At 39.5% G+C, this 25477-nt stretch overlaps 1 protein-coding gene across 1 annotated transcript in view; it reads left to right on the top strand.

The window, feature by feature from the left end:
* Nucleotides 1–11533: 11533 nt before the first annotated feature.
* Nucleotides 11534–25477, top strand: part of mkxa (mohawk homeobox a) — a 42279-nt gene continuing 28335 nt past the window's right edge. The window contains exons 1-3 of the mRNA XM_068051813.1: nt 11534–11712; nt 14552–14711; nt 20913–21066. Coding sequence (XP_067907914.1) covers nt 11534–11712; nt 14552–14711; nt 20913–21066 — 493 coding nt within the window. The remainder of the gene's footprint in view (nt 11713–14551; nt 14712–20912; nt 21067–25477) is intronic.

Here is a 25477-nt window from a genome sequence, read left to right as displayed (position 1 = left end):
CATTCTTGTAAATCTCCTCTGTACTCTCTCCAGAGCAATTATGTCCTTCCTGTAATGTAGTGACCAGAACTGTACGCAATACTCCAGCTGTGGCCTAACCAGCGTTTTATACAGTTCCAGCATTACATCCCTGCTTTTGTATTTTATACCTCGGTCAAGAAAAGAAAGCATTCGTATGCCTTCTTCACCACCCTGTCCATCTGTCCTGCCACCTTCAGGGACCTGTGGACACGCACTCCAAGCTCTCTCACTTCTTCTACCCTTCTGAATATCCTCCCTTTTATTGTGTATTCCCTTGCTTGGTTTGCCCTCCCCAAATGCATTACCTCACACTTCTGTGGATTGAATTCCATTTGCCACTTTTCAAATTTTTTTTTCATATTTCCTTTCTAATAATAAAGTAGGAGCCTTTATGCTTTGTAATCATAAACATTTTGGAATAATATCATGGATACTATTCCAAATATGGATTTACATTTTTGAATTTTCAGTAACAATTCATAGGTGCAAGTTTGCAAAGCTTGGTTAAAGCATATTCCTGCAGGTGTGGAGAAACAATATCAAACAACAGAATAAAAGGAAATTGATACCACAGCCAAACGAGCATCATAAAATGGCACCAAAGCCTATTAATCACTTTTGAAGAATAGTAGGCAATTTTTCTGGTGTTTGGGACAACATTCCTTCCTTAAATAACACACGATAAATAGTCAGTCAATCATCCCAAATAGGTTGCTGCATGTAGCAATAGTGACTGTATTTCAAAAATACTTAATTGATCGCGATGCACTTCAAGACATAATGATAAGACAATATATTAATGATAATTATTTCTTAATCAATCTGTGTTTTATGTAGTCTCAATGATATGTTTCAAAGAGCATCTCTATCTATCCTCATAACCTTCATTCTCGTTCCTAACCAGATATTCATCCAGCACATTTCAGAGGTGTTAGCTCAGGGGAAGGGGGGGTGATGATCTTGCAAATCTATAGTTTCCCCTAAGGTTTTCTCATTTTTTTTGTTCTTATCCTTTTCTTCTGCATATGCAGTACAAGTTAACTAACCAGCTTGCATCTACATTATTCATTCTTCCCAACATTTAAAAATGTGAATCAGATCCCCTCTAAATTTTCTTTACTCCAATGAAAATAAAAATTAATTGGCAAGCTTAATTTGACCTTTTTACACAAATTACTTGTAAGTATTCATCAGTTAAGTTATAGAGCTGTACACACTTTTTTGATTGTGTTCATTATAACAATTCCATAATTCCTTTGACAAGAAAGTTAGAAAATCAACCTGCTTCTTCGTTCTCTATATTTTCTTCTCATTATACCCCTGCCTTTTCTTTCACAATGAAACTCATTTTTTTTCTGTCTACCGTCAAAGATCTGTCAAACCAGGTTACAGTTTACTGTTGCTCCTGATGTCTTTGAAATAATGCAAAGTGAAACAATTAATTTCCTGAAATACTATATTAAATTCCAATCTTTCATCGTACACAGAAAGGAAGTATTGTATATCTGTGCATATGATTTATTAGCTTGTGCATTGGGAGACCATTGGCAAAGAAGGTTCTGGTTTATAAACACCAGGTCTGTTTGAAATCCAGACTGAGGAGGACTCTACTGATGTATAATTTTTTAAAAACCTGTGTAAAAGATGCCAGCTTGAAACCTTGAACAAATAGTGTTATTGTCTATGTGACAACAAAAACAGCATTTTAACTTCTTTAGGACAGAGACTGTAATTTCATCTATTAAGGAATTCTACCATGCAATATTTCATTTTCATAAAAATATCATGCTTTCATTTCATTGAAGGCCAGAAGTCCAGTGTAGGAAGTAGAAAAAGAAAAATATAAGAATACCTTCGGAAATAGTAAAGTCTATGTTATTTTTCCTTTAACTAAAACATACCATTTCCAAAGGTATTCCTACATAGTCAAAAATATTTTCTCATTCTACTGGTATGCTTTGACAGTTCTACAATATTTGATTTACAATTCTTTTGTGCTAGTTTTGTAAAAGAAGTTTTCTATATCTGGTAGCACATTGCCTCTTAATACCACTCAATGAAAGCTGCAATATCTATTTCAAAACACCTTATTGGAAATGGCACAGAAGTGAATGTGTCAGTCTTCAGAGACTGGCTTGAAAATTCTCCTGTAAATTCTTAGGCATAGTCCTGCACATGTCATACACAAAATATTTTTGGATATATGCCACGCATATGGCCATAATATGCCTAAGAAATTTTGAGACAGGCGCTCTTGATTACTGTCTTGTTAGTGAGGTCTTTAAGAACTCATTACTACAGTACAACCCATTTAAAACGTTACAGTCAGGTTCTAAATAGATCAAATTCTGCTTAAAAGAACGTATACTCCAGCTACAAAATGTATTTTTCTTCATTCCAATAGTCTGGATTTCATAAAATAATATGTATAAACAAGAAACTAAATTAGGAGCAAATTGTTATACCACAATTTTAATCCAATGTCATTTGGATCAAATTTCTCTCTTTGTTGTAATTCTTAGTTAAAGCTCTTCATTGCATCTTTGAAATTGCTTTAGGGGAGTGAAAATAAGATTGAAGTATCAGCTTGACTCAGTGGTAGCACTCTTGTCTGTGAGTCAGAAAGTTGTGAGTTTTATGTCCCACATTATCTAGGTTGATACTTCAATACGGTACTGAGGGATTATTGCATTGTTGGAGGTGTTGTTCCATATGAGATATTAACATAGGAACAGGAATAGGCCATTTGCCCATTGAGCCATTCGATGACAACATGGCTGATGTGTGACCTAACTCCACATAAAATCTCTATCAATTTCAGATTTAAAATTAACAATTGATCTAGCATGAATTGCCATTTACAGAAGACCATTCCAAACTTCTATCACTCTTTATTTGTAGAAGTGTTGCCTAGTTTCACTTCTGAAAAGGTCTGGCTCTAATTTTTAGACTATACCCCCTAGTCCTAGACTGTCCAATCAGCAGAAATAATTTCTCTTTGTCTACCCTACCTGTTTCCCTTAATATCTTGGAAACTGATCAAATCACCCCTTAACTTTATAAATTCCAGGCAATACAACCCGAGTACATGTTATCCCTGCTCATAGTTTAACCCTTGGAGTCCAGGTAGTATTCTGGTAAATTTAGCTGCACTCCATCCAAGGGAGTGGAGGGTGTGCAGTGTAAATTAAAGAGGCTCCGTCAGTCTATGGAAGTGTAAGATATTATGGCATTAAGGGAGGTTTCCCCATTTCCTGGTTAACATTTATCCCTCCACCAAACTAAATTAACTGCTCATTTATCTCATTGCTGTTTGTAGAATTTAGGTGTACACGGGTTGGGTGTTGTATTTGCCTGCATAACAGACTACACTTTTTAAAATAATTAATTGACAGTGAAGCATTTTGGGACATCCTGCAGACTTTAAAAGATGCTATATAAAATACAAGTTCTTTCTCCATTTACCGTTATTAAATAACTGTAATACAAGTTGTAAATATTCTGCAGTAGAGAGCGTCTATAAATCCAATCTGATGTCACCGTACGGCACCCAATTGGCACAACTCATTACTGTGCAAATGTGCTGGGCTGTGAAGGAGTAAGACAGTGAACTTCACCTGCAGTTCCCTACATAATCTCAGTTGGGCTTTCAAGGAGGGTGGTTCTCCAGAGGGATAAATGGAGAGTTAGAGGACAAATCACCTCGATGCTGTTTGTGTTTTTTTCCCCCTAACAGCAAAGTCTGAATTGGCATTTAGAAGCCCTTCACGGTCAACACGTTGCGTGTGGAAAGGGAAACATTAAAACGTTTTCTTTTAACTGAAATTTGTGTGGGGATAAATAAATTTGTAATACAGAAACTTTTATATCAGTTAATACTAACATAGCACGCAGTATCAAGTCATATGAAAATTGAGAGGGGACTGGCGTACAGTTTCCAAATCTGTGTGTTATGTTGAATCTATATCTTCCCGACACAGGTGGAAACCCATTAATTCCATGCAAAATGCAGCCCAAGGGTCAGTCAAACACTGTGATTCGGAATTCAGTGGGGTTTAATATTGCAATTGTGACATTTAAGTCGAACAATGCATGGAACTTTATGATGTATCTCAGCAATTTATTTACATTGGAACTGCATCCATCTCACTCAATTTTACCAATCACGGTTACTAACGCTTTCCCTGCGTCGGTCAATAAGGGTCCTAAAGTAATTTCAATTTGCTTTATTTAAAACGATTAGTCAAGACGCCCGCTGATATTAGTCCAGACCTACATACAGCAATCTGTGGAAAATATGCAGGAGGAGATTCTTGAAGAACATGGTGGGCTCCAAATAGCACGAATCTGATCCATTCATGAAATTGCAGTATGCCAAAGCATTTTTATCTATTTCGGATCCGAGTATAATAGTAAAGTGCAACACACTGACCTAAGCATGTTCCTCCAATTAATCTTGTGTTTTAATAGTCATCGGACTAAAATAGTTAAATGCACATTTTTCATTTATGAATTGTAAAGGTTTGACAATTGGCTTTTTATACTATATACAGAAGTTATGGTCCAAGCTGATAATTACTTTGACGAGAGTTATCATGATTCACTGTGTAGAAATATATAGCAGTCAAAATTTAAAGACATCTTCAAACCTTAATTGGTGTATAAATATCTAATTAAATATACAAATAAAAAGAAAACTACTCATTCTGAAAGTCTAAAAACTCCAGAAGTGCACAACAGGTCCAATCGCATCTGGCAAGAAAAAAAGACAGGCTTTTTACTACTTTCGCGCTTCATTGATGCTAACAGGCCTCCAGCGCACGACAGGCATTTACTGAAATTGACAAGGTCCGTTTAAAAGAAGCTGCAGGGTCTTTTTTAAAAAGCTGTACTTTGCTGTTTGACATTTATTATATATGTCTAATATAGAAGTGTGTAAAAAGTGTGTTTTCATACGATTAACATTGAAACGCTACATAACCGCAGAGGCTGGGACGCCGCCTAATGAATTGGAGGAATGACCTGTTAATGGTGCCATATTGGCGTTCTGTCCATTCTCGTCGATATTCAAGTTTTATGTTCACATAGCTCTTTCAACGACAATCAAAAATACGGTCAATGGAAGACATTAGGCGAAACTCCCTGATTATGAATTAACTCCCTCAACCTAAGATTCCTGTTGTATCTTTACGGAGGCAAACCTACAGCATTTTATGTTGGGAACATAAACCTGATCTTAAAAGATCGTTTCCCGCCCCGCCCCTCAATCGAATTTGATCACAGCCTGGGTTCCATCAACTCTTAAAGAACTGAGTGTGGATTCGCCCGTCTTTTTTCTAAGGAACACCAGGCGCAATACAGGTTCTCATTACTAACAATTGTAACACGATACCTCTTTCAGGAATCGCACTGGGATTCGCAACAATCGGCTTTTTATAATAGTTGAAACATGCTGATTTTCTTGCACAATATTACGTTATAGTTTATTAAACCGATTGTCAAAATGTTAGATTTATGCCGGCAATAAAATCTTACAACAGTGAATGGCACAGATTAAAACGCAGAAATGTTGGCAACCAAGTACGGCATACTCCAGTTCAGATAACAGTATGTAATAATTCGTGTATATTACAGTCATCCATCTCAATGCACCTAGTTCTCGTAGCGCAGACCATTCCACGTCAATGAAGACTTTAAATACGGCATTTACCGTTTAAATAAACACCCGGGCAACGCATAAAGAGCTGCCGTTTTACGTGCTATTCGCCAAATATCCTCGTGCTGCTTAACAGAAATAAATCTATATAAAACAGCATAAATTATACAATTAAATAGTGCCATTTATTACTAAACTCTTTCCAGATGCGAAAAGGACGGAGACGCGCCCAAATAATCCACATCGCGTGTGTATGTATGAGAGAACAAGTACTAAAAGTTAGCAGATGAGGGTATGAAGAAAATAAATTTCATTTTGTTAATAAAAGTGATAGAAACCTTCCACTGGACGCAAGTGAGAGCTGGAAACAAAAATACAGCCTAGTTTCATCCACTCCATTTTGTAGGTTTTTGTTTTGCATATATAAATGCGCTTTGTGGGTCTCCTTAAAATAACTGATAGTTGTTAAATTATTCCTGTACAGCCGACAAGTTTAATCAAGGTCTTCTGTATTACTGCTTAATAAGCCGTAAAATAACCCCGATTTTTATTTAGTAGATGCTTGTTTTTTGTTGTTGCATAGAACGGCAACCAATCCCATTACTGGAGTTAAATCACTAACCGCAAACATTGCCTAGCTTTCAGTTCAGACCGCAGTTCGCACAACCTACCATCCAGTGCGAGAGTCTCTCTTCCCCACCCACCCTGGACATCGTGGTTTATCTAGTTGCAGAATCGCAATGACCTGCTAAAGTGACAACTAATGAAAAATTATTTATTCATTTCACGTAACCCGGCTTAATTAGAAACGCACGGTAATGGGAAGAATAAACACTGTTTAAAAGAAGTAGGAAAAGTTTTTAAAAAACAAAGCACTACACAATGCAAATTGCCTGCCTCCAGTCAAGAGGATTGGTGCTCGTCTCGCCAAATCAGCAGCCTACTTACAATAATGTTTACAAACTCCTTGTGTTACTAAAGGGAAAGCATTGTGATGAAAGATTGATAGTTTTACAAGATCATTCATCAAAATATACATCAACCTTTATCTTTCCCGGCGTTTATTTCAATTCCCCACATTCATGTCACTTGAAATTTAAATCATAACAGTGGGGCTGAAAACAAGAAATAGTGGGAATTCGAAAATGTTGTAAAATAATCTGCGCGCAATCCGGCGGCGGTAGAGTGCCTAAAGCGGTGTGTTTCACACAATAATTCATGGCAATGGCCAAAAGGAGGTTATCAGACGGACACCGCTGGGGTCGGATCACTCAAAATGGGGCAGCAAAGCGGTAGATACTGTAAAATATTCTGGCAGGCAATTGATGAGAGTGTGATACCTCAAAAGATCAGATACGGTGCGTGGTGATGATGGTAATACTGATACCTTCTCTCGCATTATATTTTAATTGCTGTATCCCGACTGACTTTCACTGGATGAATGAGCTGTTTCGAATAGTTTATCCCTAAATCTTCATTTTCCTACTTTTTGAGGGTGACCTCGTAAATCATTTGTGGTGTCCCATAACCCCCGTTACATATTCTCTGGTTATACGTGTTTCTGTTTTAACGACTAATTAATTCAGGGACTCTGGATTTGCTCAGACGCGCTGTTTATACGGGCCCATTTGTAAGTGTGTCACTCTAGCAAAACTAAAGGCGCGCCTGTTGGGATTGAGTGCTTGTAATGATATGGTTGTAAGAAATTACAAATTTCCTTCGCTTTTCAAGTGCTGACGGACCCGCTGTGTGCTTCCAATGTTTCTGTTTCTATTGAGAGCATTTTTAACTCGGGTTGTGTTACATTTATGTTTACAATTACTTCACTGGGTCGCTGACAGACAAGTAACATTAACCGCTGTGTTCAGTCAGTGCACAGACCCCGGCCTTGTAAGAAACTCAATCATTTCTTCGAATATCGTTTTGGTAACGAAGTGGATTCAGTCACATATCACCTCGTGTAAAAAGATCAGGTTCATGTTAACACTTGCACTCAACACTTGCAGGTATTCAGGAACATTCTCGTTAATGCCGTGGTGATTATTAGGAGAATTGTAAAGATTCTACCTGGTTCTGACCACATTTCAACAACATGAATGCATGTTTAATGTCGTCCCCAACGATAACTAAACATTATTTCACACCAAAACCTGACCCAGCCCCATAGGATAGCACAATTTTATAAATCAGCCTTGATCCAAAATTTAGCTTTTGCACATTTTTGTTAAATAATATTTTAAAAAGGATACCCATGATTTACTTAATAAATTAAATAGAAAATAACTTGCGTTGTGATAAAATATGAGGTGCTGATCGAATACGCTCGTTTTCAAAATTATATATTAAAATGTCTTCTTCCTTAACCAAAAAATGAAATCGACTTCTGATCCGGAAAACTCATCCTATCCGACAAGTTTGTAAATGTAAATTTATACACGCGTTGCGCCGTTATTCTTGTGTTGATTCTAACTATTGCCAAATTTTTGAGTTTTACCTCTGGTCCAGTTTTATATTCTTGCAAGAGAGTCAATCTAATCTAAATATAACCCAACTGTCCAACATTGCTTGAGAGATCCCCGTTTATCTGTAAAGTAGATATTGCGATATGAGCCGCATGGAAGATGGCAGGATCCCCAAAGACACATTGTACAGCGAGCTCGCCACTGGTATCAGACCCACCGGCCGTCCATGTCTCCGTTATAAAGACGTCTGCAAACGCGACATGAAATCGTGTGACATTGATCACAAGTCGTGGGAGTCAGTTGCCAGCATTCGCCAGAGCTGGCGGGCAGCCATAAAGACAGGGCTAAATTGTGGCGAGTCGAAGAGACTTAGTAGTTGGCAGGAAAAAAGACAGAGGCGCAAGGGGAGAGCCAACTGTGCAACAGCCCCAACAAACAAATTTCTCTGCAGCACCTGTGGAAGAGCCTGTCACTCCAGAATTGGCCTTTATAGCCACTCCAGGCGCTGCTTCACAAACCACTGACCACCTCCAGGCGCGTATCCATTGTCTCTCGAGATAAGGAGGCCCAAAAGAAAGAAGATATTGCGATGTTTAAATACGAAAGAAATTAATTATATTTTCGAATTCAAATTTATGTTAATTTATATTCAATTAAAATTGGTTTCTCGAATGAACATTATCTTCGATCTTTCACATTGAAGTGCAGATGCTGTGCGGTCCTTTAATGTGGTTGAATAATATGGAGAGATGTGCAACAACGGAATTATGACCAGAAATATGAATAAAGTGTAGCTTTACAACATAACTCCCTAAAAAGACAAAATAACATTATTGTAAACTCTGATCAATTGACCGCGAAACGTGTTAGAAAATCCGATCCAGTTGATGTTATCAATGTGAACAACTGGATTATAAAATTTTTTCGAAAACATTAATGAATATATTTTCAATGCTGCACTTGTCGGAGGAAAATGAAACGAAAATGCACCAGGTCACTTTATTTAGAACGGAAATGTTCTTGCTGGAAATGAAATTAGCGCGCTATATTTAGGAGTGAGAGAACAGGATCCTGTAAAACAGGCAGAGCCTGCCTCCTGCTGCACCTTCCTGGAACCTGTGTAACGCATTCAGTCTATGTTCACAGACTGGGCAGCGCAGCTGGGAAACATGGGCAACTCTGTTTATTCAGGTTCCGGGGTTGGGGCTGCCATCAGGGTAAATAGGAGAGAGGGGAGCGTGGTTCGTGCGGTTTCAGATCAGTCTGACTGACAGCGATGTGAAATGGGAATGCAAATGCACATAGGAGCTGGATTACTACTCGCTCTTATCGCTTTATCGCACTGACCGGATCCTTCCAAACAAAATCAGGTACAGTCACTTCTTTTCTGCTTTCCAATAGTGTTTGTTGGTGGAATACTAATTGAAGACGCTCTCGGCAGTCAGTAACAAGCAAACATGTTCTCGGGAGAATATGATTATATTCGTGACAAAAATGCACGGAGGCTTCAGAAAACGGTTTGGAACCTGTTACATTTTACAGGATTGTTCTGAAGTGGTGAATCTGGCGGTAAAGGAGGTGGCGACTGAAAGGGGCTGAAGGCAGGGGTAGGGGTGCAAAATGTTCGCAGGATCATGGATAAACTGGTTGTTGCAAGTTGTTTACTGAGCGCTTGTTAACTTGGAGTTCTTGGGCCGGCCAGCTGATCTGCGGGTTCGCTTGCGGTTTATCAAGTAATCAACAGATCAGCTGTACACTGTTCAATACATGCACAGAGAAGGAACAGCTTTCAAAATGCGAATGACTCCCCATTTATATAAAAGGGGGGGGGGGGGTGTCACCAACTTTGCACAATCCTGTTCTCATATGTTAATTAAATATCCAAACCCCATTTTGATCAGAAAAAATAGTTTACAAGGACAAACTTAGGAAAGCTGATCGGATGCAGTCAAGGGAATATGTAACGTGGAGCCTCAGGTAAGAGACAGCCTGTGAAACAACTGGACTATTATCTGATCAGACGGCAGACACGTGTTGGATCTTTTCTAACTGTGTCTGGAAGCTATTCCCTGAGGTATTCCCAGAAAAAAAACATCATGAATCGGAATTCAGTGGTAATACTGATAGATGATGTAAACACTCCCCAACCCACAAGCTCAGCTGCCCACGTACTTTGTAAATTTGTGTGTGATATTTCTCAGCCTCGTTCAGATGCTCTGTAACATCTAACAATCTATTCTGAATGGAAGCTCTGTCTGAATCAGCACCCGCGCTGCCTTCTAACACACACGTAAGAAACATTAATCATTAAAAGCGTTTCTATTAATGTGTCTGCAAGGCACAAGTCGTCCTAAAAACCAGCTTGCGCAGATGTCCGGGGAGTTTACTGTTTTACTTCAAACCCTTAAACGTCTACTTCGTTTTGCGAGACAAGTTTTGACTGTTTTGTTGACTCATTGCAGAAAAGCCAACAGTTAAGGGTGAGATGTAAACCTTCACTGTCCGAACACTTCAGTAGATGCGCGTGTTTGGTCTCAACTGCTGGAAAGTGACCCTTTAATAGGTTACCTTTTTCTTGTGCCCACTTGAAAAAAATCTGCATTTATATAACGCCGTTCACGACCACCGGACATCTCAAAGTGCTTTACAGCCAATGAAGTACTTTTTGAAGTGTGGTACTAAACAGGGCAGCCAATATGTGAACAGCAAGCTCCCACAAACAGCAATGTGTTAATCTGTTTTTGTGATGTTGATTGAGGGATGAATAATGACCGGGACTCCGGGATAACCGCCCTGCTATTCTTCAAAATAGTGTCATGGGATCTTTTACATCCACCCGAGCAAGCAGGTGGGGCCTTGGTTTAACTGTCCCAGAGCGCACACGGAAGGTATTTATTTCGCTGCTCTGGTCCATACTGAGGGGAAGGTTCCAATAAATTGTATTTTTTTTTTACAAATAAGACTGAGCTAAATATTTTTAATCTTAACCTATGATTCTTAGCGGGTGGAAATGTGGCCGAATAGTGTAATCAGTCCCAATAAACTGTTTCATCTGCAAATGTCTTTTCGCTCTGCAACTTTGCGAATGGTGCGTATTTGAGAGTTGTAAACAACACGGTGTAGCAAAACAAGCTCCCATTTGCCGGTGAAAATGAATAACAAGACTTTTCACTGTGAATGGTTTGCATTTTGTCTTTTTTGGCACACGGCCGGTTCTTTCCTCTATGCATGGGGTTTTATTTCGCCTTCATTTACATGCTAATTAGCGTCGTTTGAGTTTTGTTTTGAAGCAACCTATGATTATTTCTTTATCATTTGCCTCCAGTAAACCAGGATCGATCTTCAAATCATACTTTCACCTATTAGTGAGACAGATACTGGAACGGGTAGAAAGATGAACACCATCGTTTTTAATAAATTTACCAACCAGGTCCTTTTCGAAGAAAAGGCAAACGAGGTTGAGAGGAACAGCAGGACCTATATGGAGGTTATGGAAGAGCAGCACCAGGAGTTGATGATGCCCGACAGTCCGTCTGGTAGAAGCCAGAGGGGTCTGCGACACAGGAGGTCTGGGTATGTCCATATCTTTATCTCATTTTAGTGTTAGAGGGATGTGTTTAACTGGCGTCTGAAATGTAGCTGGAGGAAAAAAGTGGTTGAACGGAATTGCACAACACACTCTCAATTCATCTGTATAACACACCCTTGGTACACTGACATCGGTGAAGTTAAAATTGTGTTTTGTCGGTAAGCAATCCGCTTCTGCCTTCGGAAATAATGAGAACACATTCCACAAACCAAGACGCGATGCTCGTTTTGTGCGGAGAAAGTGTAGCAGACGAGGTACAGTACCTGAATTCTAGGGCCTACGTACACAGGTTTTCCCGCAAAAATCCTTTTGTTTTTCAAACCCACTTGCTTCACCATATTTGACAGTTACGTCGAAATGATCTTTCTGGAAATGTTTCTGATTATATCAACACAGTAATTAGTAAACCTGTACTGTCTACCTCATTTTACCATTCAAAACAATACACCGTTCTGTCAATCTTTCTATAAAAAAACTCAATTATTTGAACATATACAGGTTATCCTTTCATACTGCTAATAGCGAGACTCCTGAATGTGAAAATATTGTGTTTTATGCAATGCCTCATTGCAACACTCAAAGAAGTGCAACAAAATGGAGTCCAAATAGCAATGACATTTAATTTCCAAGATTTCTCAGCTGAAATAGACTTCGAACATCGGTTGACCACGAAAGTAAACATCTTTCCTTGTATGATAAAACTTTAAAAACAATTCAAGCATAATCAGATATATGTATATACACATGTATTCAAATAAATATGTTATACCGTAGGTATTCTATCACTGACTTATATGTGTGTTTAATTTATTTCAATTCCAAAGCCAAATACAAATCAAATTCAAATTACTATTTTTAAAACAAAAGTTTCAGTGACAATCGTTGTGGATTTCAAGAAAATTTACATTTTTCTTCTGAGATGGCCTTTGATTTTATAGTCCAGTGTTCACTAAATACGTTTTTCGCGAAAAGCAAGTTAAAATCCGGCTATTTCAAAAACAACCAATAGTTGTAACATTCAGTATTTGTCGGATTACAAGAATATGTGACGACAAATGCTTTGGGGGCCATGGGTGTGGATTGCGAAAGTTTAGCAATACCGCGACGGTCTGGCAATGTTTAAGGGGACATGAGTCAAAAGGTATCATCATCACCAGTTCAGAATACTGTAATAACTGGATAACGTGTCTGTCAGCGACATCTACAGCACTCAGCTTGAATGCACATCTACAGACACTATTCACGTCGCGACCCTCTGCCCCCGGACACACATTACACACACTAATACAAACTCGCCTTCTAAACACAAGCAGTGCTTACATCCATACAAATATAGTACACACCATGAAACCTACATCCACATACTCACAATATTGTCCCCCACTCAGCATCATTTAAAAAAACACCATTATCACATTACTATTTGCGGGAGCTTGCTATACGCAAATTGGCTGTCACAGTGACTACACTTCAAAAACTACTTCATTGGCTGTAAAACGCTTTGGGAAGTCATGAGGTGGCTAAAGGAGCTATATAAATGAAATTCTTTCTATCAATACAGGGGCCGAAACAGTTTTTTTTTCCAAAAATATACTTTATTCATAAAAATGTGCAAAAATACATTACAAAACAGTTCAAATTTCACATTTCAGAAAGTACAATAGAAATCAGATTTCTTCGATTTAGAAACATGAGGTGCCTCACAACTCTTGCTATTCCATTTCATATGCAATGTAAATTGGCATTTATATAGCAAAAAACATTTTGGTGCATCCAGCCTGAAAGGTTTTACTTGGGTTCCAGAGCCGTGGTCTACTCTGGTGGGAGGACCTTACACAGTGGTCCCATTGAGCCTTTGCAGCGGCTGCCCCAAGCTTTAGTGCGCCCCTCAGTGCGTAGTCCTGGACCTTGGAATGTGCCAGTCTGCAACTCTCAGTGGTGGACAACACTTTGCGCTGGAAGACCAGCAAGTTTCGGGCAAACCAAAGTGCATTCTTCGCCGAGTTGAGAAGCCAAGTTATGCCGATGAGCTGCAACTACAGAAATAACGACCCTGTACTAACCTAAAGACAGGAAAGCTTTCATTCATATACAGCCTTATCACGTCTCTGAGAAACTTCCCAAGCACTTAACCTGAAATGAATTTGAAATATTTTATCTACATGAAACACGACAGGTAACACGAGCCCACAATACCTGTATACACAGATACAGAAAAGTCTTGCCGAGAGCACCCGCACTCCAACCCCAACACACATAGATTTCAGCGGTGGTTCCGATCCATCCACTGAAGTGAATTTTATTTTGATCTCAAAATTAAATCACCAGAAATATGATAAACATTTTCTCAAACCGGTCTCCGAAACTGGGTTCGATTTAATTTTTTTGGATTAAAATAACGTATTACTGTTGTGGATAGGGTTGTTCTATTACTTCTGATATGTGGCTTCTTGGTGAAAGTAAGGTTCAACACATTCCACTTACCGTCTTTCCCTCAAATAGTGTGAGTTTTTAAAAACTGGTCTAAAGGCAGGCGTTCAATTTGCTATTTGTGGATTTTGGTCCAGTAATTTACTTGTCCACCTTTTGTGATTAACTGCCCTGTTTACTAACAGGTAATGTATGGTGACTGATTTCTAAAAAGTGCAGTGTACATTTTGCACACCCAGTGCACAATAAACACTCAGTGTGCATTGCACACTGTTTATTATCATTTAAAGTGATGACATTTTCAGAGGAATAGTTGCTTCGGTTGTCTTTAAAAGAGTTATATTTTTATTTATTGATTGATTGCTGACGACCTGCACCTTGAATTGTTGGTAGTTCTCGGCAGGCTGGAGGGAAGGTGAGACACAAACGACAGGCTCTTCAGGATATGGCTCGTCCCTTGAAACAGTGGCTTTACAAACACCGGGACAACCCTTACCCAACTAAAACGGAGAAGATTCTACTGGCACTCGGATCCCAGATGACCCTGGTCCAAGTAAGGGCGTTTTCCTATCGGATACAATATACCGGTATATTCTTTTCCAAATGTGTCTCTTCAGTATTTGTAACTCCCAGGATTATAAATTAGTGCCTCGCAAAAAATGTGTAAATTCGCTCACCTAATAATAAACTCCGGTGAAAATCTGACTTAATCATACAGTACATTATATGTCAATAGCTTTTTGGTCAGTGCAGATGTAGGTTAATTGTGAAATTTAAAGTAGAGCAACTGCCTTGAAACTGAGTGGACAGGACAAGCGGGAATTTCGACACCCGGTCGGCAGGATCAAATGTTAACCGAGTGGATGAGTCAGAGAGGTTCCCGATCCTTTTTAACGCAGACACGACGAGTGTTGAATAAACCAATCAAAACACCCCGTCTTACTCGGTAACTGCATGGACTGTTGTTTGTTCTTGCATTTAAAGTGCTTTAAATGTAGGAATTAAACTGTTTCATTTAAGGCGCGGCTGCTATAAATTTCTACATTTTTGAAATCATAGTTGACATTTAAGTTTAGAAGTTTCAGTAGCCGACCAGAAGTTGAAATGATCTAACCGCCTGCATGTTAGACGAAAATCCGTTGAATGGATTTATTTTCTCGCTTACAGGAGTTTGGACTGCGAATGCATTTCATATTGGAGATCGATGGCGGTGACCAATTTATGTGTGTGTGAGTTTTTAAAGAAACTCACAAAAGATTAAATGATGAACTACGGTTCAGTATTTAAACTGGTGAAACGCGATAGGGAGGGAAATGGAAGAATGAACCTGTGCTCATTTATTTTTCATAAAATGAAATTTGCTCGAAACTGACACTTATTTTCCATATCGCTCGATCTTCCTGCTATTACTGTTTGTGATCTTAGTGCTGTGTTAACGGATAATAACACTACTCCGTTTGACGCGATACAAAATTAAATGTTTCTGGACCAATTTACTGTTCTTGACTTTGACTAGATTTGTTTTCATACATCCTTCTGAAACGATCTCATTCCCAGTTTACAATTACCAAACATGTTTTGGGCTATTTACAGTTAACAGCGCAGCTGATAAGGTAAATTTTCAATGTACCTTTCTCCCATCACAATTCACCTGTTGAGTCAGTAATAGTGGGTAATATGCAATTCATCCATGGATGGCACAGAAATATATTTCAGAGACGTCACATTGCCTTTTTCGGTTCCGAAGAAGGGTCACTGACCCGAAACGTTAACTCTACTTCTCTTTCCACAGATGCTGCCAGACCTGCTGAGTGATTCCAGCATTTCTTGTTTTTGTTTCAGATTTTCAGCATCCGCAGTATTTTGCTTTTATTCAAATGTTCCCATGTTTGGAATCTATTCACTCCCACCACGTCACCAGCCAGTCACCTTTGTCCAGTTGATAAACTAAATCTTAAGAAAATGCATTTGAAGTGCCAAGTACTGACTGCTTACCAAACATTCTATCATTTGACCATTATTTGAAGCCTACGATTATAATGTATTTGTCCTTATTGAGACCTCCGGTTTCCTCGCACTAATTTAGAGAATGAGACGATTCATTGGATTAATGTCATTCCGGCTCTGTTTTTTGTAGTCTTAAGTCTTGCTCACTTGTACACACTTGACAGCTCAGTGAGTTCACAGAGATGCAGCTCCTCTGGAACAATTCCCTCCTATTCAAGGTTAGGACAGCGTCAGCTGTGAAGTGACCCATGCAGACGTCAGATAGCATTAGCAACAGTTTGACAGCGGGTCGTAAAGTGATAAACAAAACATATACATGGGACAAACTTACATGATATATTTTTAAACCAATAATTAATTAGGCACAAGTGTTGACGATGTTGCAAAGAACATCTTCCGACCCCTTGCATTAGTCTAGTGAACTAGTCCAGTGAAGTACTTCTTTACCTTCAGTGAGAAGGTCCCCTATAGTCTGTATGTCTGCCTTTTATTGTCCATCTGGTTGGCCCGGTACAGAGCGAGTTACAGTTGACATCGGACACCCGGCAGCTTCCCAAAGGACCTTCTCATGAGGGAAGCGTTCCTGCGATTGCAGCTCATTCACTGCCTGTAGACTTGGCTGGGAAATAAAGACGAAGTCACATTTTAATATGGATAAATCATTAAAAATGCTGATTGCAAACCAGAATCGATCGACATAGTAACTTGGAAGGATGTAAAGAGGAGCAATGTTCATTATTCCCGTTTATTGATATTCTGTTTATACAGGTGCACAGGGACATATATCAATAATATTTATGTGAAAGTAACGTTCCTGTAGAAGCTAGCAATCAAAACAGGCAAAGAAAAACACAGCAACCTGCTGCCGGTCACCCCGAAAGGGAAAAATCCTAGATCAAATATTACCTTCAGCTATGAAATGTTTATTTAATAACCTTGTAAATGTCACTATGGATATTTTTGCTAATTTATCACTTAATATAATACTTCATGTATGTCAACTGCTGTAACATGCCAGTTTTCTTGCGTTCAGATTACACAATTATAGCTAATTTTATTTATCTTTATAACACTATTGCATTGAAATTGGCTTCTTGGAATAATACTACAGCAACGCTTGTACAGATGGATAACTTTATCTACCCCCTGTTATACTGCCACTTTCCCTCAAAACACATCCAAGGCTAATTCACATCCACATGGGAGTGGTAGCATATTGGCAGGCTGTGCTGATGCACTTCAAATTAGATATGAATTCACTGCAGAGAAAATCAGACAGCTGCTATTCTTAAGAACAACAAAATATAATTTTAAACATGGCTGATTTGATAGTTGCCCATGTTGTTGGTATAATTTGATATATTAATATATTGAATGCTGCCTTTAAACTGCAGTTATTAGTTTGACACCGGCACCAGCTTCAGAATAGTATAAGCTAGTAGTGCACCGCTTTATGCTCAAGCAAATTGGACCTCAGTCCATGTAGGTTTAAACATATGAGCAGAGTTCCTCTTCTGAACTGGCTTTAATAATATAAAAGTGATGTCTGTTGGATCTTTGGCGACTTTATAATAAAAAATAGGTTTATGGAGATGTTTTTCCACCAGTTGCAGTTATGCTGCAGCCAATGTGAAACCAATGTGATATGAGCTCACCTTCTCAATCAATACTGCAGAATATCTAGCCCATAAAGTACCATTTCAAGAAGACTGAGCAGTCGAGAGAGAAACAGTAACAAGTGTTCAGGTGTAACAGATACAGAAGTCAGTTTTCAGCAGTTCTGATTATTTCCCAAAAGTGATGTTTCTTTCTGAGATAATTATCTTTGACTGTTTTTCCTATTTTCCCACTGTAGTTCTTTTGACAGCTGACAATTTAAACCCAATCTATTAGGCACTAAATTTCTGTTAGCCAACTTTAAATTTCTCAGTCCCACCCTTACAGAATATTATTTTAATCTTTTATTACTAGCAATAATTGAGAAGGCTCAGGCTGGATTGTATTGTGCAAATTCCACTTGACTGTAATTTTTTTGTGTCCTCATGGTAAGGATCTAACAGAATAAAATGCCTTGCATTAATATTTGTATTCATTGGTTATACTATAGTTTTTGCTTTGATGCAACACAGTTCTGGCTCCATATCAACACTCTTAAGATTTGCGCGGGAAAGAATTTAGTCGTATCTGCTCTAAAAAAAAACTGCAATTAAGCCAGAAATAAATATGAAGTCAATAATTTTTAAAAATTTTTTGTGGGATGTGAGCATCACCGGCAAGGCCAGTATTCATTGCCCATCCCTAATTGCCCTTGAGAAAGTGGTGGTGAGCCTCCTCCTTGAACCGCTGTAGTCTATCTAGTGTAGGTACATCCTCAATGCTGTGAGGGAGGGAGTTCAGGATTTTGACCCAGCTGTAGTGATATAGTACCAAATCAGGATGGTGTGTGACTTTGAGGAGAACGTGCAGGTGATAGTGTTCCCGTGCGTCTGCTGCCTTTGTCCTTCTAGGTGGTAGAAGTCATGGGTTTGGAAGGTGCTGTTGAAGGAGACTTGTACACACTGCTGCCACTGTGCACTGGTGGCGGAGGGAATGAATGTTTAATGTGGTGGTTGGGATGCCAATCAAGCAGGCTACTTTGTCGTGGACGGCGTCGAGCTTCTTGAGTGTTGTTGGAACTGCACCCATTCAAGCAAGTGGAGAGTATTCCAGCACACTCCTGACTTGTGCCTTGTAGATGGTGGACAGGCTTTGGGGAGTCAGAAGATGAGTTATTCACCACAGAGTTGCCAGTCTCTGACCTGCCCTTGTAGCCACAGTATTTATACAGCTGGTCCAGTTATGTTTCTGGTTAATGGGAACCTGGTGGGGGATTCAGTAATGGTAATGCCATTGAACATCAAGGGGAGATGGTTGGATTCTCTCTTGTTGGAGATGGTCATTGCCTGCTACTTGTTTGGTGCGGATGTTACTTGCCACTTATCAATCCAAGCCTGAATGTTGTCCAGGTCTTGCTGCTTGTGGGAATGGACTGCTTAATATCTGAGGAGTTGTGAATAGTTTTGAATACTGTTCAATTATCAGAGAACATCCCCACTTCTGGCCTTATGTTGGAGGGAAGGCCATTGATGAAGTAGCTGAAGATGATTGGACCTCGGACACTACCCTGAGGAACACCTGCAATGATGTCCTGGGGATAAAATGATTGGCCTCCAACAAACACAAGTATTTTCCTTTGTGCTAGGTATAACAGCAGCCGGTGGAGAGTTTTCCCATGATTCCTATTGACTTCAATTTTGCTAGGGCATACTCAGTCAAATGCTGCTTTGATGCCACTGTCACCTGACCTCTGGAATTTAGCTCTTTTATCTCTATGCTTAGGCCGAGGCTGTAATGAGGTCTGGAGCTGAGTTGCCATGGCAGAATCCAAACTGAGCATTGATTAGCAGGTTGTTACTGAGTAAGTGCCACTTGACAGCACTGTCAACGACCCCTTCCATCACTTTGCTGATGATTGAGAGTAGACTGATGGGGTGGTAATTGACTGGATTGGATTTGTCCTGTTTTTTGTGCACAGGACAATTTTCTACATTGTTGGGTAGGTGCCAATGTTGTAGCTGTACTGGAACAGCTCAGGTTAAAACTCAAACTTAAATTAATCCAAATGCTATTGTTCTTAATTTTTCTAAATTTTATATTTACAAGGAACAGGCAAGTTCTTTTGATCACTGTTTAATTACAACAGATTTGATATTTTGTGTTTATAAAATCAATAATTTATTGTATCCAGGTCCAACTGTAGTTGAATCAAAATTCAATTTCTCATAATTTTTTAAAGTATCTTTGCAGTACTCAATAACATCTGCAGCCAAATCCCAGATTTGTATGGATTTTTTTTAAGCTCAGTACTTCTTCCAATTGGCAGGACAGTGCTTGCTGCTGGTTAGCTGAACTCTTTTGCTCCCCCAGTGACCATAATCAGCATGAAGCCTTCCCTGCCACGTTCTACTCTACTATCTGTGCAGAACTCAAAACAAATTCTGGGTCCAATGAGCAGCCAAGTAAAGTGCCTTAATGCCTCAACATATGGTGGCCCTGCTGCTATGAAATCTTGTCTGCTTCACTGCACTCACTTATGTTAACCATTTCATTCTGTGAACAAACAGAGGAACTGCATTGCATTAAGTAAAATGTATCCAAAATCCCCAAACTTAGCAGGCTGAGATGTGAAAGGCCCTATTAGAAGTGGCTGAGGAGACATTTTCTGAAGCTGGACACCTGAAAGCTTCACCACAGTTGTTAATAAATTGTTTTGCTCACTATGATTAACTTCTGTAATACAAAGGGAAAACCTGTATTTTAGGAAAACAATAGTTGGAGTCAAACCAATTGTTTTAATTATTTTAAAAATTAGGTGAATTTTAGAATCTCTTCCCAGAAACCAAACAAGATTTCACAGGAATTGAGCTTGGCGCCATGATAAAAGCATTTGTGGAAATTTCATGAGCTGGTGACATGTTGTTTTTGTCTACCACATGTTGCAAAAAAGTTTACAGTAGAGAAATGGTTTATGTTTATGATTTGGCATATGATGTTCAAATAAAATCTAATGGTGTGTATTTACATTTATAATTCCCAACAGACAAGTCAATCCATGTTTCCGGATGACAGTTTGTTTTTAACTCAAATTTTTGAAACACATATTTTATTAAATGACGATTTTTAAAAAAATCTCATGTTTTCCAAATAGGTTTCCAACTGGTTTGCAAATGCTAGGCGCCGCCTGAAGAACACAGTTAGACAACCAGATTTGAGCTGGGCATTGCGAATAAAGTTGTACAATAAGTATGTACAGGGCAACGCAGAACGACTCAGCATTAGCAGTGATGACACATGCTCAGAAGGTATGGCAAATGAAGAAAAAGATCATCGAGCTCCATATTTTTATTATAGAACATGTTTTATTGTTAACTGGCACTGCCTCATTGCAGAATGTCCTGGTATTTATGGATATAGGAATCAACCTTCAGTCCCAACGAAGGTTATGTTCTCTCAAGAGAAACTAAAATGTAATGTTAGGCAAAACCACACAACTTTATTTACAGTTCAGCACAAATGGATTTTTTAAAGAGAGTTGAGGGCATTCTGGCTGCTGGTGTATTGGCTCCTTTGTGCCTGAAGAATATATTGAAAAATTTCAAACTTTAAAAAATGCATTTTATTTTAAGCAAGTGTGTTCAAGATGGTACAATCTACAAATGTAGATATTTCTGCATATTATATACCAAAATTATTAAAAGATTAAAAGAAAATCTTGGGGTGTAATCGCTAAATGAACTAAATTATAAAACAAATTAACAAATCAAGCAAACTATAAGTTCCATATTTTCTTCTTTCCGTTAAACTTAATCAAAAAAGTAGCTGAGAGCAAGCTGGTGAGCAAGACTGATGAAAAGTGATAACAAACCTTTCCTCGGGTTTTTCCACCACTCAGAACATGAAAACATAAGAAATAGGAACAGGAATAGACCATGTGGCCCTCGAGCCTATTCTGCCATGCGTGACCATGGCTGATCTGCCTTGGGTCCACTTTCTCACCTGCTCCTCATATCCCTTGATTCCCTGACAGACCAAAAATCTGTCTATTGGAGTTTGGGTTCCAAGAAAAAAAAATGTTTCTTCAGGGCAAGCAAAAAAAAACTGTGAAGTTTTACATGAGAGTGGAAAGTAATATGAAAATTGAATTCATTATTCTGTGAGTTGGTTGTTTAAAGAAATGACAGGATTTCAAAGTTTCAGCAGAACATAGTTGGAAATAGCGAGTGACAGATTTGCAGGGTTTGTGGCTCCATCCATGTTATTAATCTAATGATTAGATCTGGGAGCCCCAATTCTTTTCAAAGATTCAGCTGAACTTCTGCGAACAGCCATGTCCAATTTCTTCTGCCCCAACCCGACTCAACTATCATTACAGTGGATCAGATATGTAATTATTTGTTCACTCCCACGTGCACAACACTTACTTTTGTGTCCATTGCACTTAAAGGGTTGAATATATAAGGTTATTTTCCGTATATTACATTGCCAAATTTCCACTGTCTTAAAAATAACCTGAAAATATATGTCCTTCCTCTTACTATTAAGTAAGGCTGATTTTCGTCTCTTACCTTGGTCATCTTTTTCAGTCATGGAATATTTTATTACCTCCTACCAATCTACAGTCATGGAAACTGAACACAAGCAGTCATTTTCTGCAGCACGTTTTAGGTCCTGTTGAGATGTATGTGGCAGATGAATTTACAAGCAAGAGGTTTTTTCAGAGGCAAACGAGTGAAATGGATAAAAATAACTTTGCACTCAAAAGGGAGGTTGCCATGTGAAATATGCAGACAGTTCTATAAAGAGCAAAGAACAGTACAGCACAGGAACAGGCCATTCGGTCCTCCAAGCCTGCGCCGATCTTGATGCCTGCCTAAACTAAAACCTTCTGCATTTCCGGGGACCGTATCCCTCTATTCCCATCCTATTCATGTATTTGTCAAGATGCCTCTTAAACGTCTCGATTGTACCTGCTTCCACCACCTTCCCCGGCAACAAGTTCCAGGCACTCACCACCCTCTGTGTAAAGAACTTGCCTCGCACATCCCCTCTAAACTTTTCCCCTCTCACCTTAAACCTATGTACCCTAGTAACTGATTCTTCCACCCTGGGAAAAAGCTTCTGAGTATCCACTCTGTCCATGCCGCTTATAACTTTGTAAACCTCTATCATGTCACCCCCCCACCTCTGTCGTTCCAGTGAAAACAATCCGAGTTTATCCAACCTCTCCTCATAGCTAATGCCCTCCAGACCAGGCAACATCCTGGTAAACCTCTTCTGTACCCTCTCCAAAGCCTCCACATCCTTCTGGTAGTGTGGCGACCAGAATTGCACGCAATATTCTAAGTGTGGCCTAACTAAAGTTCTGTACAGCTGCAGCGTGACTTGTCTATTTTTATACTCTATGCCCCGACCGATGAAGGCAAGCATGCCGTATGCCTTCTTGACTACCTTATCCACATGTGTTGCCACTTTCGGTGACCTGTGGACCTGTACGCCCAGATCGCTCTGCCTGTCAATACTCCTAAGGGTTCTGCCATTTACTGTATACTTCCCACCTGCATTAGACCTTCCAAAATGCATTACCTCACATTTGTCCGAATTAAACTCCATCTGCCATTTCTCCGCCCAGGTCTCCAACCGATCTATATCCTGCTGTATCCTCTGACAATCCTCTTCACTGTCCGCAACTCCACCAACCTTTGTGTCGTCCGCAAACTTACTAATGAGACCTGCTACATTTTCCTCCAAATCATTTATATATAATACAAACAGCAAAGGTCCCAGCACTGATCCCTGCGGAACACCACTAGTCACAGCCCTCCATTCAGAAAATCATCCTTCCACTGCTACCCTCTGTCTTCTATGACCGAGCCAGTTCTGTATCCATCTTGCCAGCTCCCCTCTGATCCCATGTGACTTCACCTTTTGTATCAGTCTGCCATGAAGGACCTTGTCAAAGGCTTTACTGAAGTCCATATAGATAACATCCACTGCCCTTCCTTCATCAATCATCTTTGTCACTTCCTCAAAAAACTCGATCAAATTAGTGAGACACGACCTCCCCTTCACAAAACCATGCTGCCTCTCACTAATAAGTCCATTTGTTTCCAAATGGGAGTAAATACTGTCCCGAAGAATCCTCTCTAATAATTTCCCTACCACTGACGTAAAGCTCACCGGCCTATAATTTCCTGGATTATCCTTGCTACCCTTCTTAAACAAAGGAACAACATTGGCTATTCTCCAGTCCTCTGGGACCTCACCTGTAGCCAATGAGGATGCAAAGATTTCTGTCAAGGCCCCAGCAATTTCTTCCCTTGCCTCCCTCAGTATTCTGGGGTAGATCCCATCAGGCCCTGGGGACTTATCTACCTTAATGCTTTGCAAGACGCCCAACACCGCCTCCTTTTTGATAATGAGATGACTGAGACTATCTACACTCCCTTCCCTAGGCTCATCATCCACCAAGTCCTTTTCCTTGGTGAATACTGATGCAAAGTACTCATTTAGTACCTCGCCCATTTCCTTTGGCTCCACTCATAGATTCCCTTCTCTGTCCTTAAGTGGGCCAACCCTTTCCCTGGTTACCCTCTTGCTGTTTATATATGTATAAGAAGCCTTGGGATTTTCCTTAATCCTGTTCGCCAATGACTTTTCATGACCCCTTTTTGCCCTCCTGACTCCTTGCTTAAGTTCTTTCCTACTTTCTTTATATTCCTCAAGGGATTAGTCTGTTCCTAGCTTTCCAGACCTTACGAATGCTTCCTTTTTCTTTTTGATGAGACTCACAATATCCCGCGTTATCCAAGGTTCCCGAAACTTGCCAAACTTATCCTTCTTCCTCACAGGAACATGCTGGTCCTGGATTCTAATCAACTGACGTTTGAAAGACTCCCACATATCAGATGTTGATTTACCCTCAAACAGCCACTCCCAATCTAAATTCTTCAGTTCCTGCCTAATATTGTTATAATTAGCCTTCCCCCAATTTAGCACCTTCACCCGAGGACTACTCTTATCCTTATCCACAAGTATCTTAAAACTTATGGAATTATGGTCACTGTTCCCGTAATGCTCCCCTACTGAAACTTTGACCACCTGGCCGGGCTCATTCCCCAATACCAGGTCCAGTATGGCCCCATCCCTAGTTGGACTATCTACGTATTGTTTCAAGAAGCCCTCCTGGATGCTCCTTACAAATTTTGATATATGCTTGATATCTATATCCTGCTGTACTTGATATGCTTCAGATTTACCAGGAGTTGGGCCAGGAAGGTTCAGGTTGAACTGCCAGCAGGTGAGGTTAGATTGAGCTGCCATCAGAAGTTAAACCACAAGTGTCAGCAGGAAGTTCGAGAGGCACTACCAGCAGGGTGTTTATTGACTTTGCAGTCAATGTTTAGTTTATTATGTCTCCTGAAAAACAGGAAATGCTATCACTCATTCTTAGCCGGCTTTAGCCTGTATTTCATAATGTTAAACACAGCATTATGTGCCTTATTGGCCGTTGATGTAATTCACTAAGCCCAACCATCCTCTGGTATTCCACCTAAGTAGCCATTCTTCATTTGTAAGCCCAGGCAGTAAAAACTGGTATGCTATTTTTATGTGTAGAGCATCATAGCTGAGTTTGATCCCACCTTACTGATCTCTCTACAAGTGCAGGGGTCACTGGAGGGAGGACCCTTAATTTTCTATCACTTAGCCTAGAGG

This window comes from Heterodontus francisci, chromosome 2, assembly GCF_036365525.1.
Source record: "Heterodontus francisci isolate sHetFra1 chromosome 2, sHetFra1.hap1, whole genome shotgun sequence".
NCBI classification, from domain to species: Eukaryota; Metazoa; Chordata; class Chondrichthyes; order Heterodontiformes; family Heterodontidae; genus Heterodontus; species Heterodontus francisci.
This window is presented reverse-complemented; position numbering and strand designations above follow the sequence as displayed.